We start from the raw sequence: 13,549 nt of genomic DNA on the forward strand, positions 1-13,549 counted from the left end.
ATTGATCTTTTAAGGAGTCCAACTTCGCGCCTTCCAGGGTCTGGGCCTGCGCGCCTGTGGCCGCCGCAAGGTGTCGGAGCCCCACTGTGTGCGCTTGGCGCGTCGCTCCTCTCGGGGTTCCGCATTTTCTCGCCTCGCTGCTTCCGCGCCAGGCTCACCCAAAGTGTCCCCTGAAAGCGGCCGAGTGTGAGTGGCTTTTTCTCGGTGGAGCCAGAGGCAGAAAACCGGAAGCCGCGGACGGTGGGCGACTCGGGAAGCAGCAAGCCAGTCCTGGCTCCGGGAGACTACCTCACTTTGTGTTTGCCCTCGGCGATCACACCGTAAACTTCCCAGGGCCGGCTCCCTGGGGCACCGCACCGGGCTGCAGCATAGGCGACACTTAGCGACTTTCCCTGGCGAGTCCCGGGGCTCTGCCAGGCGACCCCATTGTCTGTGCGCCCCGCACAGTTCACCGCCCACCTCCCCGCCCCTGCCCACCCGGCAGGTCGCGCTGGTTCCAGTTGGGGGTGGGGTGGGGAGTTGGAAACAGTGTGAATGGAAAAGGGCGGACAAAGCCCGGCTCCCGCCGTAGTCCTCTGCTCGCGCCCTCCCCAGCCGGGGGCACCCAGGGCGCACCCCCATCGCCACAGCCTGGACTCGGAGTAGCGCGGGTCGGTGGCCAGGCCTGCGCAGCCCGGACCCGGGACCACCTTAAGAGCGAGCCCCGCCCCGGGCCCGCTCGGGCGGCGCTGATTGGTGCAGCGGTAATGGCTGGAATGGATTGCTGAAACGCAAAACTTGTTGCTGCTTCTCCGGGCGCCGGCTAGAGGCAGACGCTGAGCGGGAGCCCGGACCTCGCAACGCCCCTCCCGCCCCGCGCGCCCAGCTCGCTCACGCGCGGCCCCTTCCTGGGTCCGAAGGGACCCGCGGAGCGCGGAGGCGGGAACCGCAGCCTCGGAACCACCGACCCCACGCCTTCCCGCCTGCGCGCGGCCACAGACGCCCGCGAACTCGCGCGGCGACTGGCGGACGAGCCCGAGCCGCGGAGCCGCGCGTTTCCCGCAGCCTGCGATCCCGCTCCGGCGCCCGCATCTCCTGCTGCGGGGCCAGCACCGGCGATGAGGAGCGGAGCCGCCTGTCTTCCGAGCCGCTGAAGCATTCGTCGCCGATCGCCTGGAGGTGCGGGAACCCGTGCGACCCGGGGTCGGGGACTCGGGGCAGGGGAGGGACCAAGGGGCTCCCCTACGGCCCCAGCCGCCGCGCAGCAGACTCCAAAAGGTGATCATTTTGCTCTCCCGCCTATTTTCCTCCCCCCACCCCACTTAACTTTTTGTCTTAGCTGGTCGGCCGCCAGGTCTCCTCTCCGCATACCCACTCGTGCCATCCGCCCGGGGCATGGGCCCCCCGACAAGGCTCCAGGAGGCACCCCGGCCTCGCAAGACGTGAGAGGCCCGTAGATTTCGAGGTTCCGGAGAGCAGCGGAGAGCTCCCAGCCAGCGCCCGCGCGCCCGGCGGGGTGGCGGTGAGCGCTGCGCCTCGCCCCGGTGAGAACGTCCTGGAGCGCCGGAGCCGGCCTGAAGCGAGTAGCTGGCCCGAGGCGCGCCGCGGAGCAGGCTGTCATGCCCTATTGATCCCCCCGCCCCCAGCCAAGTATGTTTGGGCTGGACCAGTTCGAGCCCCAGATTAACAGCCGGCACGCTGGCCAGGGCGAGGGGAACTTTAACGAAGCCGGACTGAGTATGAACGCCCACTTTAAGGCTCCTTCTTTCCACACCGGGCCCCCTCCTGGCCCTGTGGACCCTGCCATAAGCGCTTTGGGTGAACCCCCTATCTTGGGGTTGAACATGGAGCCCTACGGCTTTCACGCGCGCGGCCACTCAGAGCTGCACGCGCAGCCTGTGCACGGCTTCTTCGGTGGTCAGCAGCCTCACCACAGCCACCCCGGAGGCCACCACCCCCACCAGCATCACCCCCACTTCGGGGGCAACTTCGGTGGTCCGGACCCAGGTGCCTCATGTCTGCACGGGGGCCGGCTTCTTGGCTACGGAGGTGCAACGAGCGGCCTGGGCAGCCAGCCGCCCTTCGCAGAGAATTATGAGCACATGGCGGAGAGCCAGGGGCCGGAGGGCTTCGGCCCGCAGCGGCCAGGAAACCTCCCGGATTTCCACAGTTCGGGCACTTCGGGCCACGCCGTGCCTGCTCCGTGCCTGCCGCTGGACCAGAGCCCTAACCGGGCTGCTTCTTTCCACGGCCTGCCGGCCTCCAGTGGCTCGGATTCTCACAGTCTGGAGCCCCGGAGGGTGACGAACCAAGGAGCTGTAGATTCGCTGGAATACAATTACCCGGGCGAGCCGCCCTCAGGACATTTTGACATGTTTTCGCCCTCCGACTCCGAAGGACAGCTGCCACATTACGCGGCGGGTCGCCAGGTTCCCGGGGGCGCTTTCCCGGGTGCTTCGGCCATGCCCAGAGCCTCAGGCATGGTAGGTTTGTCCAAAATGCACGGCCAGCCACCGCAGCCACCACCACAACAGCAGCAACCTCAGCACGGAGTGTTCTTCGAGAGGTTTGGCGGGGCCCGAAAGATGCCTGTGAGTCTGGAGCCTGCGGTGGGCTCCCGGCACCCATTAATGCAGCCTCCCCAGCAGGCCCCACCATCTTCGCAGCAGCAGCCCCCTCAGCAGCAGCCGCCACCACCCGGGCTTCTGGTCCGACAGAATTCTTGTCCTCCTGCTCTCCCGCGGCCCCAGCAGGGCGAAGCTGGCACACCCAGCGGCGGCCTGCAGGACGGGGGCCCCATGCTGCCCAGCCAGCACGCTCAGTTTGAGTACCCCATCCACCGGCTAGAGAACCGGAGCATGCACCCATATTCTGAGCCTGTTTTCAGCATGCAGCATCCCCCTCCTCAGCAGGCGCCCAACCAGAGGCTGCAGCATTTCGATGCGCCCCCCTACATGAACGTGGCCAAGAGGCCTCGCTTTGACTTCCCGGGCAGCGCAGGCGTGGACCGTTGCACCTCGTGGAATGGTAGCATGCATAACGGCGCCCTGGACAACCAACTTTCTCCCTCTGCCTACCCAGGCCTCCCAGGCGAGTTCACACCGCCTGTGCCGGACAGCTTCCCCTCGGGACCGCCCTTGCAACACCCGGGTCCGGAACACCAGTCTCTGCAGCAGCAGCAGCAACAGCAGCAGCAGCAACAACAGCAGCAGCAGCAACAGCAGCAGCAGCAGCAACAACAACAACGCCAGAATGCGGCCCTCATAATTAAACAGATGGCTTCTCGGAACCAGCAGCAACGGTTGCGACAGCCCAACCTGGCCCAGCTAGGTCATCCTGGGGACGTAGGCCCAGGCAGCCTGGTCCATGGAGGTTCGATGAGCGGCTTGGCTCAGACGAACTTTGAACGAGAAGGCAGCAGCACGGGTGCGGGGCGTCTGGGCGGCTTCGAGCAGCAGGCGTCCCACCTGGCACAAGAGAGTGCCTGGTTTCCCGGTCCACACCCGCCGGGAGACCTGCTGCCCCGGAGGATGGGCGGTGCGGGGTTGCCGGCAGACTGCGGCCCGCACGACCCTGGCCTAGCGCCTCCCCCTGCCCCGGGTGGCTCAGGGGTGCTATTTCGAGGCTCTCTGCAGGAGCCTCTGAGGATGCCGGGGGAAGGCCACGTGCCTGCTCTGGCTTCGCCGGGGCTGCAGTTTGGGGGCAGCTTGGCTAGTTTAGGCCAGTTGCAGTCGCCTGGGGCTGGTGTGGGACTGCCCAATGCTCCGTCTGAGCGGCGGCCCCCGCCTCCCGATTTTCCTGCGCCAGCTCTCGGGGGCCAGCCCGGCTTTCCATTTGGCTCAGGGAGCCGGCAGGCCACCCCGCACAGCGCTCCAGGCGTGAACTCGCCCCCGAGTGCGGGCGCCGGTAGCGGTAGCTCGGGCTCTGGCGGGGGACCTTACCCGCCGCAGCCGGATTTCCAGCCCAGCCAGCGCAACTCGGCCAGTAAACTGGGCGCGCTGTCGTTGGGGTCCTTCAACAAACCCAGCTCCAAGGACAACCTGTTCGGCCAGAGCTGCCTGGCTGCGCTCTCCACCGCGTGCCAGAACATGATCGCCAGCCTGGGTGCTCCCAATCTCAACGTGACTTTCAACAAGAAGAACCCACCCGAAGGGAAAAGGAAACTGAGCCAGAACGAGCCCGACAGCGCGGCCACGGCCGGCAACCCGGGCTCGGATTACTTCCCTGGAGGGACTACTGGGGCCCCTGGACCCGGAGGCCCTTCCGGGGCCGGTAGTGGCGGTTCCAAATCCTCAGGACCGCCCAACCCACCCATCCAGGGTGATGGCACCAATCTCTCCCCCAACTATACCCTGGAATCAACATCGGGGAACGATGGCAAGCCTGGACCCGGGGGCGGTGGCCGGGGAAGGGGACGCAGAAAAAGGGACAGTGGTCACGTGAGCCCGGGGACCTTCTTTGACAAGTACTCTGCAGCTCCTGACAGTGGAGGAGCACCAGGGGTGAGCCCCGGGCAACAGCAGGCTCCTAGCTCAGCTGCTGCGGGAAGCTCTGTGAACGAGGCCCGCGGGCCCACGCCCCACGAGAAGGCCCTCACGTCACCGTCGTGGGGAAAGGGAGCCGAGTTGCTCCTTGCGGACCAGCCGGACCTCATGGTGTCCCTGGACAGCACAGCCAAATCGGATGGTAATTCCCCGCACGTGGGTGAGTTCGCCTCTGATGAGGTGAGCACAAGTTATGTGAACGAGGACGAAGTATCCTCCAGTTCTGACAATACCACAGTCCTGGCCAAAGCCAGCCGAAGCCCCCTGGTGACCAGCTCACCCAAACTTCCTCCTCGAGGGGTGGGTACTGGGGAACATGCACCGAAGGCTCCCGCGATGGGCCTGAGTATCCTGTCTACCTCTACCTCGACCCCTGACAGCTATGGTGGGGGCGTGGGCACCGGCCATCCTGGCACTCCAGGTCTGGAGCAGGTCAGGACCCCAACTAGCAGCAGCAGCAGCAGCGGTGCACCGCCGCCCGACGAGATCCATCCCCTGGAGATTCTCCAGGCCCAGATCCAGCTGCAGAGACAGCAGTTCAGCATCTCGGAGGACCAGCCCCTGGGGCTCAAGGGTGGCAAAAAAGCTGAGTGTGCTGTAGGGGCCTCAGGAGCACAGAACGGTGACAGCGAACTGGGCAGCTGCTGCTCCGAGGCCGTCAAGAGTGCCATGAGCACCATCGACCTGGACTCTCTGATGGCAGAGCACAGCACCACCTGGTACATGCCGCCTGACAAGGCCCTGGTGGATGGTGGAGATGAAGACAAGACGCTGGCACCCTGGGAGAAAGCCAAGCCCCAGAACCCCAACAACAAAGAAGGTATATGTACCTGCCTTGCTTGTTTTCTGGTCCCAGCCCTAGAGTGGGCTGGCCTTCATCTCCACAGACCCAGGCAACCTGTGGCTGGACCTTGCTGGGCTCTCAGGGAGATTTTGGTTTTCCTGGTAGCAAGAACTTACAGTCCCCTTTGGAGTATCATCCGTAGTTACGCCTTCCACCTCCCAGTTTTAGTTTTCAGGGTTCAGGTCTTGGACAAGCTGACCTCGTCATTTCACACTAAGACTCTTGCTGCCTTCAGCACTCAGCCCACTGCTTAGGTGTTCTACCCCCTCCCCCCAGGATAGCTGGAAAGCTTACATTGCCCCCCACCCTTTCCTCCTTAGCATTCAGCAGGAGTTGGTTTAGGACTTTTGCAAAGTCCCCGCCCTGGTGTGGGCAGTGTCACTCAGAAGCCAGGCCTCATTGGTCACTTGTTTTTAGAGAATAGCTCTCAGCCGGGGTTCTAGGCGGCCACCAATCCCAGGTGTATCTGCTTGACCCTGGGCAGCCACAGACTGGGGCTGGGTTCCACTGGCAGCGAGTGCACCGCTCCCTTCAGGACATCATGTGTGTTTGGGGTATGACTCTTCCTAACACACAAAGGACCTTCGCTTGTCTAGATCTCACTTGGCGTTGGTGACAGATGTCCAGTCCCAGGTCTCATTTGCACACTGAACGCCCCTTCCCCACCAGGCCCAGAGGCCTTTAAGGTGGGAGGGACAGGGCCAGTAAAAAGTCTCAGGACTCTTAAATCTAAAGATGAGTAGGCTGCAATAAGTTTGCATCTTATACGAATGGGGCTTTGTTTTTCTTTGCAGAAACATAGCTAGCAGCTTTTTAAAACTGGCAGCATCGTTTTGCCTGCTTCCCCACTCTGCTTCTGAATCTGAGATCCCTCATTGGGCTTTGCTGGACAGAATATTACCATGGCGCATGGCTGACAATTTAAGCCCGTCTTTTAAAAAAACTGTCCCCTTGATCGCTCCTCTTCAGCTTTCTGGTCTCTGCTGAACCCTCCCACTGGGTTTTAAGTATGGATCTGGGGAGGGTAAGTTTTAAGAAAATATGACAGGCTCCTTTAGGGAGAAGGACGCAGGAGCTGGGGTGTTCGAACTCTGGGTAGTCTCCCTTAGCTTTCTGGTTCACGAGTGTGGCTGACGGCTTTTCTCTTTGTTCCTGTTACTGCCCAGCCTGGGATGCCCAGGCCCGCGCTCTCATTTGAAGCTGGGTGTTTAGCATGCACGGCAGACACCGAGCCCGGCAGCAGCATTCTACAGACTACTCCCAGGCAAGGCCAGAAATTGGTTAGTTTGGGACCCTCAGCTCTCCTGACTCGGACACAGTTTCCTGCCGCCCCTTATTTTCTTGGATGTAACATCTGGATCTAGCCCAGTCGATGGTCAGTTAGCTCAGAACTCAATGCTGTCACTTCTCCTGGTCCAGTCTGTGCCCCCCCCCCCCCCCCCCCCCCCCCCCCCCCCCCCGCCGCGCCACAAGTAATTAAAAACATAATGGCCAAAATGGGGTAAGAAAAGTTTTTAAAAATTAGAGAATTAATAAAGAAAACCCGTTAGTATTTCTCCTTGTTGTTAGAAGGACCCTCTAGGTGGGGAAGTATTGGGGCTTTAAGGAGGGTTTTTTTTTTTTTTTTTTTTTTGTATCTTTCCACCTCATTCTCAGTGGGAGAGGTGCAGGCTTCAAGTGCTGCTGACATGTCTTTACAGAATATTTCCTTCCTTCCTTCCTTCCTTCCTTCCTTCCTTCCTTCCTTCCTTCCTTCCTTCTTTTCTTTCTTTTTTAGCTTATTTCAGTGTCCCGGTACCATACACATATGGAAACATGTACTAGTCGCTTCTGGGTTGATTGCCTCTGTAAACTGGAGGACATTCTCCTGTCTGTGAGGAGACACACTTCCAAAGGACTGTCTGTCTCCTAAGCCTGGTGGGGAGTACCCACTTGACCCCCTTTGTTCTCTACTCTGATATAGAAGGATAGTCCCCTACGTAGCTCGAGGAATTGAGGTTTTTGAATGTGCTGCATGGCTGCAAGCTAGGGTTTAATAGGGACTCCCGACTCTGGTTTCCTTAATGGTAGTAAATAAGGATGATTAAAGTTTTCATTATGATAACACCCCACAGTTCCATTTGTATAGGCTGTGCAAATAAATGCACATGACTCTCTGTCAGCTTCTGAGAGCCCCGGCTGAAAAGAGCCACTTTGAAATAAGTCAGAAAAAAGAAAAAAGTAAAAGAAAATGGTCTGTTTCTTAAAAGTTGCCCAGCCCCATTTGCTGGTGTGGGGATATCCAGGGAGGATGATGGGCCTTGAACCTTCAGCCCAGAAAATGTTTTCCCTCACCATTCTCTCAGGCCATTTTTGTGATGATATTTTGTCTCTCTGGAAAACATGCCAGTACTAATGTGATTAAATATTAACTCCATTTCTGAAATTCTCTGCTCAGATGACAGCATACTAGTCAGTGTTTTACAAAGGTATGCGCTGGAAGGAGATATAAGTCGGAGCCACAGGGGAGCCTCTCGCTTGTTCTTCAGGCTGTAGATGGTCCCTTGGAGAGGAAGAAACTTGACTGGCCCATTGCAGTTTCTGAAAGGTCTAGGCCAGAAGGTCATATGGCGATAAGAAGAGTGAGCTTCTCTAGATGACACGGCCCTAACTTCTCAACCAACTGGACAAATACCTTCTCATAAGAAAACTCCACTTCTACCCATGAGGCTTCCTGTCCAAAGTTGGAGTGAAGGGAAGGGCGTTTGAGGTGGTTCAGAGATTTCATGTCAGCAAAGATAAGATGGCTTTAAGATAGTTGGCTGGACTTCTACCTGTGTGTAATAATAGGCTTAGTGTAGATTTGGGGAATTTTAAGACAGAAAGGAAGGGAAAATGATGGTAGAAGATACGCAGTGGGCACTGACTTGGGGAAATGTGTTTTCTTGCTTCCTTTGTGCTACATGGTTTTCAGGACAGGAATTTTCCATGATGTGTACTGACTCTGCTCTCAGCAAACTTCTGTCCTTCTGCTGGTAGCCCTGTGTATTAAACCCAGTGGCCAGAGGGCCTTTCATACACAGTGAGGCCGGAGCTGCCTCTGTCTGCACTGCACACCTAATCCTTGCCTCCCGCCCCACAACTTTCAAGTCCTGTGTTTTTGCAGAGACTTGGGAGACGTTTTGGAACTCCGTGCTCCTCTGTGTTCTTGTAGGAACACAGGCAAGGCTGAGAAAGTATAGTTAGGGCAGGGATGGAACGCTAGATCTTGTTGGATACAGGGTGGGCTTGAGGAAGCCAGGTTTGCCGTGGCTGATGGAGCCATGTGTCCATCATTCCTGCGCTAGAGAGGAAATTTTGAAGTCTCATCTGGACTCTCCCTGGGAACGTGAGCCGGCGCTGCCTTGCCTTTCTCTTGCAGCCTTCATGTGACTTCTGTGCCTTCAGGAGATGTAACCCCAGGCCCCTCAGGTGCTAATCAAGGGTACCGTAAATGGATAGGGGCCCCTTTTGTGCAGCCAGTGCTCTGGCTGCCCACTCCCTGGCTAGTGGAGGGCATCTAACTACTGTTCTTCCACGCTTGTTTAATATTTCATGGCTGTAATAAACCTGTCTTCCTTGCCCGCCTCCCGACATAAACCCCAAGCAGCACACATCTGCAATTACACATTTCTACTAAATATTAATAAAGGACAACAGATTTTTAAGGGGCTGAAGCTCAGTAGAGTTGAACTTGCTGTCGACTCTGCTCCTGCATTTTTTTTCTGTTGTGTTTTTTAAATTTATTTTATATTTTGTAAGTACCAGTGCATTCCAATATGCACCATTTACTTATAGTTACATACAGCTTGTGCTGACGGAAAAGCCATTCCTCATGACAGCCTTCTCTCATATAAATTCATTTAGAGTTCTTGCGAGGCCCCTGCAGACCGGAAGTGAGAGGCTGTCGCGATGCACTCCGGTTTTATCGAGGGCTCTAGGAAAGGAGCGTGGGTGGTTTAATCTCATTTCTCTTTCTAGCAATGAAATTCTATGATTCCTGATATGATTTTGTTTGGCTGACAGAGGTATTTAAATTTCTACAAAGAGTCTTAATCGGTCCTGAGAATACAGCTCCCCTCACCAACAAGCTACTCGATCCACTCTCCTGATATAAAATATGCATCTTTAATATGCCATGCTAGAAGCCAGGTGAAACGAGAGGAGTGAAAGTCTCCTCTGGGTGAAGGGGACCAGGGGCTCCTCAACACTGTGGAACCCAGGGAGGCACTAGTGGCCCTTTCCTCTCCACTTGAATGACAATAACATTGGATTGTGTTCCTTGCCCAGGGAGCAATCCGCTTTGCCAAAACCATTTAGGAGATAAATACTGTCAGTTAGGAATACTGTATTTACCTCTGTCGGCTAATTTTAGAGATGAAAAGCCTGCAGCTTTGTATAATGGGATCAAATGTCTGGGGAGTGCGTGGGGACCGCAGGAGAACCGGCCAACCCCTCCCTTGCCCAAGGGTCCCCAGCTAACGTGTTTTCCTGTAACCAGCATGTCCGCCTGCTTTCCAACCTATTTGGCTAATTCTCTGTTTGTCCGTTGGCCAGGAGGAGCCAGAATAGCCCAGCTTCCTCACCTTCACGTAAGCAGCATCTGTCTGGTGAGGGGAGGTTTGTAAGGACGCATCTATTTTTAGGTGTGCCTTGGGTAGATAGATTTGAGTGTGGGATTTGTTTGCTCATGGCAGCCTCGTTGATAGAGCCCTTAGCGGGTGACAGAGAGGAGCTTCCTGGCCTTCTCATACACACGGAGACCAGATGAAGTCGGCTTGCTGGAGAGTGTGTAGCCCAAGTGAGGTTCAGTGTTCTGTCTAGTCTTGGGGTGACAAGCAAAGGAAAACAGGCCCCTGTGCAGCTTCTACCCATAACCTGACAGGCACACGTCCATGTGCGCGTCCCTCACTCAGATCTGTAGCTTCTTGTTTGCTGTCCCCAATCTACTCCCCCCCCCCCCCCCCGTAAGTGAGCTAATCTGCATCTCAGTGGCCACAGTTGACAGGTTCTGATTCTGTAAGGGGACCGGAATGAGCGCAAATCTTAAAAGCATTGATTTTGAAGATCCTGATTACAAAACCTCTGCCACTGGTCTGTGGGTGGGTTTAGACTGGCGTATCTCAGCAACAAACACATGCACCCTTTGCCGAGTTCTGAGTGTGAGCATGTGATGTGGAAGTGTCTTCCTGGCTGAATTCAGCCACGTCTGGGTTCTTGTGAGGGAAGGAATCTTTGAATCCATGATTCTCCCACCCCTCCTTCCCCAGTTGTGGGCATCAGAAACTGCTGGTTGTTTATGGAAATCTTTTGGTACCAATGATGTAGCAGAGATGATGCTGGGCTCTCAAATTAGTCATGGTTCAGCCTGTAGGGACCCTCTGTGTCCAAAGGCACAATAGTCCCTTCAGACCCCCAACACTGATGAGCAGCTCCAGGGGACTGTGGAGCCTAGCATGGGGCTCTGAGCCCAAGCAGCTGTGGGGATCCTGGCACATCTGTCTGGATGGGTTGTCAGCCCAAGGTGGTCGGCATTTCCTGCCATCTTCCAAGGGCCTGCATGCAACACCCAGTCTCTTCTGGGGACAACTGCCTGCAAGTCTCATTTGGGGACAATCAGTTGTTCTGTTGGGTCTGAGTCGTTCTGTTGAGGCCTTATGGGTATGGCCTTCCCAGGGCCCAAACACTACAGGGATGTGCTCAGAAGTGGAAAGTGGAGTTGAGTTCAGTTTTCTTGGGTGGGAACAGGTTTAAGAGCTATCATTTTCTTATTTTTTAAAAGACATATATTTTAAAAAATTATTTCTATTTTATGTTTTGCCTGCATGTATGTCTGTGCGGAGATGTAGGATCTTAGAGCTACAGATAATTGTGAACTGCCATGTGGGTGCTGGGGGTTGAACCTGGGTCCTCTGGAACAGCAGTCTGTGCTTTTAACCTTTGATTCATCTCTCTGGTCCCCCCAACCATCATTTTCATGGGATATAGTGACCAGAGGGAGCTGAGGCCTGCTGTATTTTCTCATCTGCATTTAAATCATCAGGCCAGCTGAGTGTTTGCTGTAGACAGTGGTGCTCTGCTGAGGCACAAGGTCCAGGAGGTACCACAGGTTCTCTGAGTATTGTAACTGTTTCAAATCCCTAGTAATTTCAGTTTGGACCTAGCAGCCACATTGTAGACACCCTTGAACCTACTGAATGGGGCCTCATCCCAGCCACAGCATCCAGGGATGAGAGAAAGCTGGGTGGTCTTTAGCGCAGTCTGTATTACCGCTGTTCCTTGCACCGCTAGATGAGAGAGAGAGAGAGAACAAATCCTTCCACGATTTATACGTCATCAGAGGGCCCAAATGCCCTTTAAACTGAAGGCGATTGAATTGAGCAGTTTGGAGACCTTAACACATCCCTACTTGCTCTCTGGTTCTTTCTGAATGTCCCGGAAGAGACGTCTTATGTGAAATGAACTGCTCTGAAAAGGAGGGGAAATACCCAGTCAGTGTCGGCTGCCGTAGCCCACATCCTTGACAGGAGAGGCAGACTCTTACAGTCTTGCCTCTAAAGCATGGAGGGTCGCATGCCTGCCATGCCACGTTCCCTCTCGCTTGCGGATCAGTTGTGTGACTAGAAGTCTCCATCTTTCTTCCCGTTTTTGGCCTCTGTGTGGAGAGTTCTGGGTTTTTCACAGAAGCACGATCCTAGGATTCAGATGGCTCCGAGAGCCACTGGTTTAGGGTTTATAGTCTCTTCTACCTGGGCTGATGTTTGCGCTAGGTAAGCTAGCTTGAAAAAGCGTGTTGGGGACATGTTGCTGTTGAGGGTCTTTGGAAAGCTTGAGGCTTTAAAGACACTCAGAGGAGCACTGTGTTTCCAAGCCTCTCCCAAGACTCCTAGATAGCAAAGGCTTTGGAGGAATTGTGAACTGACTTTGAGGCACTCGGGAGTCTCTCTCGCTCTGGCCCCCGCTTCCCACAGCTGGCCTGCAACAATACAGAGGCCCATCCCGGTGCTTGAGCTGAGATTTACAATTCCTTTTTCCTTCGCAGTGCCGATGCATAAGTAAAGAGTCTTTGGGCAAAAAGGGCTCCTTTGACCCCGAGGCATGGATGGGGAAGGCATTTTTTATGCAGTTGACAAGATGCTCTGGCTTTTCTGATGCCTTGGGCTTTACGTTGAGTGACTGGGGCCACGAGTCTGTCTTGAAATTGGCGATCCCAGCATGCTTTATCTAGCTTTCCTGGTTGTATTTGGGAGTTCTTGGAACGTGAGGTGACAGGTAATGAATTCTTCCATGCATGTGCTCATGTGACCCTACCTAACACACCACACACACACACACAGACACACACACACACACACAGAGTCATTCGGGGCACAGGGCATAAGACTCTTCCCAGTTACCGTGACATCCTTGGATCTTGGAATATAGCATTGTTAAATGATTGACAGTGACCACCAGGAATAAGATACTTCTGACGATCTCTTAGATCAGAGGAGGTGGGTGAGGCTGCAGAGACCTCCGAGCAGCCAAGCAGCCTAGGCTGAGAAGCTGATGGGTCCTTTCCCGTCTGAAAACTCTTAACTTCTTTAAGACACACCTCATGTGGTTTCTCCCCTTTCTCGGGAGCCAGAAGAGAGAGAGAGAGAGAGAGAGAGAGAGAGAGAGAGAGAGAGAGAGAGAGAGAGGAAAGAGAGAGAGAGAGAGAGAGAGAGAGAGAGCGCCATTTCCAGTTTGGAGAATTGGGGTACAGCCTATTTTCTGCGGTGAGAGGAGTGGCTGTGACAGACAGGACAGGCTGAAGTACACCCTAAGAGTCCAGTGTTACTTACTGCAGCTCAAGATTTGGGTGTGGAAAATAATTTCTAACGGTGGGAATCATTTCTACCTCCTGGACAAGGCAAGAGTGTGGGACTTGCTTGGAGACTGACATATGTATCACAAATGACAGTGCCCAACTTTCCCCACATAGATATAGAGGGACATAGATATGGAGGGTCTTGCTCGGAAGGTCTGTTAGCAGCGAGCTACCAAACCAGCACAGGGTGATAATAACTGCAGACAGGCCGTGGGAGGGTTGAGCCACAGAAATGCCCATCTAGCCAAGTGCTATAGATGTGTTGGGGTCATTCCATAAGCCAGGGTGGGGGCGTCCTTTCCCCTGGAGACT

The 13,549-nt window shown here is 55.5% G+C and overlaps 1 protein-coding gene across 1 annotated transcript in view; it reads left to right on the forward strand.

Moving 5' to 3' along the window:
* The first annotated feature begins 779 nt into the window (after positions 1 to 779).
* The window catches only part of Mn1 (MN1 proto-oncogene, transcriptional regulator), a 36,391-nt gene continuing 23,621 nt past the window's right edge, over positions 780 to 13,549 (forward strand). The window contains exon 1 of the mRNA XM_050122050.1: positions 780 to 5,343. Within this exon, the coding sequence (XP_049978007.1) occupies positions 1,632 to 5,343 (3,712 nt within the window). The 5' untranslated portion in view covers positions 780 to 1,631. The remainder of the gene's footprint in view (positions 5,344 to 13,549) is intronic.

Source organism: Alexandromys fortis, unplaced genomic scaffold, assembly GCF_014885135.2.
Source record: "Alexandromys fortis isolate MF-2015 unplaced genomic scaffold, M_Fortis_MF-2015_v1.1 scaffold_193, whole genome shotgun sequence".
Classification (NCBI taxonomy): Eukaryota; Metazoa; Chordata; class Mammalia; order Rodentia; family Cricetidae; genus Alexandromys; species Alexandromys fortis.